This window comes from Mus caroli, chromosome 6, assembly GCF_900094665.2.
Source record: "Mus caroli chromosome 6, CAROLI_EIJ_v1.1, whole genome shotgun sequence".
Lineage (NCBI taxonomy): Eukaryota > Metazoa > Chordata > Mammalia > Rodentia > Muridae > Mus > Mus caroli.
The window spans coordinates 81,743,483-81,748,914 of record NC_034575.1 but is presented as its reverse complement, the minus strand read 5'-3'; the positions used below and the strand labels follow the sequence as shown (position 1 = coordinate 81,748,914).

At 38.0% G+C, this 5,432-nt stretch overlaps 1 protein-coding gene across 1 annotated transcript in view; it reads right to left on the bottom strand.

The window, feature by feature from the left end:
• The window catches only part of Alms1 (ALMS1 centrosome and basal body associated protein), a 70,267-nt gene that overhangs the window by 56,145 nt on the left and 8,690 nt on the right, over window positions 1–5,432 (bottom strand). Inside the window, exons 2-3 of the mRNA XM_021164094.1 lie at window positions 2,610–2,735; window positions 1,153–1,345 (exon numbers count right to left, since the gene is read on the bottom strand). Coding sequence (XP_021019753.1) covers window positions 1,153–1,345; window positions 2,610–2,735 — 319 coding nt within the window. The remainder of the gene's footprint in view (window positions 1–1,152; window positions 1,346–2,609; window positions 2,736–5,432) is intronic.

Sequence of the window (5,432 nt, the reverse complement as noted above, 5' to 3'; positions counted from 1 at the left end):
GAGTGTCAGCCGACCCTGCGCCCTAGCTACCCCGGCGCTTTTCTGACCGGAGAGAGCGAGAGGTATTTTCATGATTAATAATTGATATGAAAGGACTGAGCCCACTGTGGGCTGACTGCAGGTGGTCCTGGTTGTACAAAAAAGCAGGCTGAGCAAGCCAGTAAGGAGAGTTCCACCATGGCTTCTGCTTCAGTTCCTATCTTAAGTCCTTGCCTTGACTTCTCTCAATGGACATAAACCAAATAAACTCTGTCCTCCCTAAGATACTTTGTTCATGATCTTTATCACAACAATAAAAAGCAAATGAAGACATATGGACAGTTATTTTATATGAAGCAACAGTCTCCACTGATGAGGGAATACCAATCAAAGATAATGTGCTCTTTTCNAAGAGCAACTGTGCTACAGAAGACTAATGATAAATACCCATGACAATGGGAGTGATCACCTTTCAGCTTTCTATGAGCAATGCTAAAAAGAGGATCAATAGTATATTTAATATGGCTATCCCTACCAGCTGGTGTGGAAAACTAAAACCAACCAATTCTTTTGAGTATAGTTCCACAGAGAGCCTCAATTAAAAAAAAAAAAATTTTTAGTTAGGAACAAGCTAACAAGTTACTGTGTGCACACACATACACAAAGTGTTTTTAGAAATATAAGCTATTGCCAAGCAGGGATATCTCTCAAATTTAATCCCAGCACTCAGGATGCAGAGACAGGTAGAACCTCTTTGAGTTTGAGGCCAGCTTGGTCAACAAATCGAGTTCCAGGACAGCCAAGGTTACAGAGAAACCCTGTCTCAAAAAAAAAAAAAGAAAGAAAGAAAGAAAAATAAAAAAAAGGAAAAAAGAAGAAAAAGAAAGAGGAAAAGGAAAGAAAGGAAATATAAGCTATTACTTCTGGGTAAAGACACAGAGGCCATTTAAGGCTGAGGCAAGAGCTTGACAGGTAAGAACACTAGCTGCCCTTCAAGAGAATCTGAGTTTGATTCTCAGCACCCATAATTCCCGTTCCAGGGACTTAGGCGTTCTCATCTGGCCTCCATTGGCACCNGGCACGAAAACGACGCACAGACATAACATGCAGGTAAAACACCCATACACATCGAGTAAAATAAAATGTTAAAATAGAGAGAGAGAAAGGCATTACCTAGCAGTGGAGAACACAAGACATTGAGCTTTGGCTTCTTTCCTGGACACTGTGATGGAGCTGGTTCACCCCCCTCCTGAGAGGGTAGGTCTGTTCCTTCTGTTCCTTCTCCTCTGCCCATCTCAGTTTGGGACACATCCAAGGTTTGGGAAGAATCCCTTTCTTGAGGAAGACAATGCCAAGACTCTGTTCTCTGAAAGGAAAATTTTAAAGGAAAAGATGTTGGTCATTAACTGAGTCAACACATTAATACTACTGTCTACTCATTGCATATTTAACAATATTCTCACCAGAGTTGAAAAAGAGTTGTTCCTTCTATGTTCCTTCTTGCCCCATTAACCTCCTTCTCGTTCTCTTCCAATCATTCCCATCTCCTAGTACCAGGCAGTCACTGACACTTAACACTATATTTAAGTTCTCATTGTCAAATCAATACATTTGGTACATGACAAATCTATACTATAGCAATTTAAAAAAAAAAAAAAGAGTATTTCCAAACCTATCAACAATATTCCTTGGGCAAAATGGGAACAGGTACTTCAGAAAATAATTTAGCATATTCTTATAAAGTTAAATATACCATTAAATAATTTAGCTGATCTACTCCTAGGTATTTACTCAACAGAAAGTCATGCTTACTCAAAAAAAACTTAAATAATATTATTTAACAATGAAAATTAAAGAGCTGATACATGCAACATAGGCTAATTTTAGAAAGAAAGGGAAAAAATCAGATTTTAAAAATCCTCACACTATAATTTTGAAAAGGCAAAGCTACAGAGCCACCAACTACAGGGTGCTTGCTATAACAGCAGAGACTAGAGAAGGCAATGACAAAAATAGTATTCATAATCTTTTATATATAATACCTAAGCTATATGTCTCAACCATAGTGGTATGTGAGTGTATCTTTCAAAGCTCATCTGATAAACTGTATAGCTAAAACAGTTCACTTTAATACATTTCTTTATACATCAAAAAACTTAGCTGTTTAAAAGTGGAAATAGATAACTGGGTAGTGGTAGTACACACCTTTAATCCCAGCACTGGGGAGGCAGGTACTGTTCAAAGGCAGCCTAGTCTACAGAGCAAATTCCAGGAACTTGCTATGCAGAGCTATACAGAGGAAACCCTGCCTCAAAAAAAAAAAAAAAAAAAAAAAACAGACAAAAAATGCAAATGGACACCTTTCCTCTTAAAATAAAATAAATTACCATCAAGTAATGAGTTTGTAATTTTGAATGTTTTAACTTCTTGTATTTTAAGTATCCCAAGACATAATGCACATTTACAAAGCCCTTTACAATACTCTTAAAAGAACGTAGATTCTTGAGATGGAGAGAGCAGGGACGAGCTTCTGTTCTACATAAAATTATGAGCACCATTAGGACACTGAAACCGACTACAACATCTCTTGTGCTACTGGTAAAAAGAAAAAGAATTTGCCCTGGATTTACCTGATCCTCCTCAGAGCCCCACTGGACCCCTGTTTCCAATAACATTGTACTGGAGTTGGAAAACTGGGCTCTAGAATTATCTTGATATGATGACTCCTGCCATACACGGCAAGTCAGTGGNACAACCTAAAAATCAAAAAGCACATGTAGCCAAGTGATGTACAATAACAAAAGTAACCATGCTAGAATACACCTTTCACTTTATAAAATGCTTTCATTCTGTTATAAAATGCTATTCTCCAAGCATAACAGCATTACCATCTTCATCAGAAGCAGCTGTAACTTACCCACAAGAGACTCTCAAGACTGGACCTGTTGATCTTCCCTCACAGGAGGGTGTGGGGAAAGCCATTATAAGGCAGGCAAATATGGGAAATAGTTCAGTGGCTTGAGACCTCTTTGGTTTAGATTATATACACACAGCCTTGTATTAACGTATCTGAGAGTCTAGTTCCTTATCCTGCATGTACTCATACCCCTCTCAAACAATGCACCTAGCAATCTCAGAACCCTCTACTCTCCAGCTACACTAGGCAGAATGCACACTTCACTCTGAGCAATAGTACAAGCTTCTCTGCCCCTAACAATCAGATCTGGACTGTTTTCTATTCAGGTATAATCCCAAAGGATCTGGACGGTAGAAAAGAGAGGCTGATCTGGCCTGAACTGGTTTGAGGTGCATGTACAGTAAGACAAACTTCATTGTTTCAGTGAATTCTGGGGGAAAGTTCCTATTTATAATATTACGTATGTATCATTGTACATGCATACTAATCAAATCAGATGCGCTATGAGAAGGGCCATGTCAACAGAAAAAAAAAAAATATGACCTTATCTATCTTATCAGCATTCATCTGAAAACCTTCACAAAACACCCATAAATAACTTAAAATCTTGTTAAATAAAAATCTTTTAGATTGAGCAGGTTATATTTAGGATATATATATATGCATGTGCATGGAACAATTAATGAAAAAAGAGACCATAAATTCAAATGGCCCAAGGAGGATATATGGGAGGGTTTGGGAGGAAGAAAGGAAATAGAGAAATTATATAATTATATTATAGTCTCAAAAAGAAAAAATAAGCATACCAAAACATTGTACTTTATCTTTTTGTTTTTGTTTTTTAAGGCAGGATTTCTTTGTGTGGTCCTTGGTGTCCTAGAACTCACTCTGTAGACCAGCCTGAGCTGGAACTCAGAGATCCTCCTGACTCTGCCTCTAGAGTGCTGGGATTAAAGACATTCCCCACCATCAATCGCCCAGCACATTTTACTTAATCTTTTAAAGTTTGATACATTACATCCTTTAAACAAGATAACTTGAAAATTGATACAACATTTAGTGTGAGTCTCTCTTGAAACTTCCCCACAGGAGNCTTGGAGTATACTGTTTATAATGAACTCTGCTTCTCACTGATCTGTCCTAAAATCCTTTCTGTAGCCTAAGACTTCTGTTTCACCTGAGACCTGAATGTAGTACCTGGGAGGAGCTCCTTGAGCTGCTGAAATCAGCAATGCTGAAAAGCAACTCCTCTGTTGATTAAAAGGTAATATGAAAACTGCCTTTAAAAAAATTCATTTTTCTAAAAAATCCAAATTCACTTTATCAATTTCTATCTAGAAGCAAAACAGTGAATCTACTACAAATTAACAAGAGAAGTAGCAAAATTAGTGACTTTTATATGTAAATCTGAGTTTATAAGAAATTAAGAAAAATCAGGAGAGCTAAATAACAAACAAGACATTACGAATCAGAGTAGAAACTATTTAGGTATCTCAATGGATAGTGCTTGCCTAGTACACACAAAGCCCTGGGTTCAACCTCCAGCACCATATAAACACTAAAAGTGTGGTAATACAATCCTATAATCCTAGTACTTAGATGTGGTAACAGGAGAATCAGAAGTTCAAAGCCATCCTTGGCTAGTGAGTTTGAGGCTAGCCTGGACCCTGGACTACATGATACCTTTCCCTAAATAAATAAGGTGGTGTGATAACTCATCAGATAAAGATACTTTCACTTAGCATGATCAACACATTGTTCAATCCTGGTACCCACAACCACGTAATAGAAGGGAGCTGATTCCCATAAATTATCCTCTGACCACATAATAGAAGGGAGCTGATTCCCATAAATTATCCTCTGATCTCCACAAATAAAAGTGTGCATATGTGAAGGCACATATACACACACAAACACCCAAATGCAATAGATTAAATAAAAACAGGGACTGGAGAGTTGGCTTAGCTGTTGAGTGTTAGATACTCTTCCAAAAGACCTAAATTTAATTCCTAGCACCCATGGGCTGAAGGATGGTAACAATCAACTCTAACTCCATCTCCAAGAAATCCTACACATTCTTCGGACCTCCATGGTCACCTACACACACCTGCACATCTGTGCACACACGCAAACAAGTTTTTAAAGCTACTTTTTAAAACATGTCCAATAAGCTAAGGTAAACTAAAGTCAGCAAAATGTCAGAACAAATAAAAATAGCAACAGAGACAATGATTTCAAGTGACAAAGCCTAGAAGGTTAGACAGGTAGCTGAGTCAGTAAAGTACCTGCTTTATGATCACAAGGACCTGGGTTCAATTTCTATGAGCTACATTAAGAGGTGGTAGTAAGGGGCTGGTGAGATGGCTCAGTGGGTAAGAGCACCCGACTGCTCTTCCAAAGGTCCGGAGTTCAAATCCATGGCGGCTCACAACCATCTTTAACGAGATCTGACTCCCTCTTCTGGAGTGTCTGAAGACAGCGACAGTGTACTTACATATAATAAATAAATAAAATAAAAAGAGGTGGTAGTAACTGA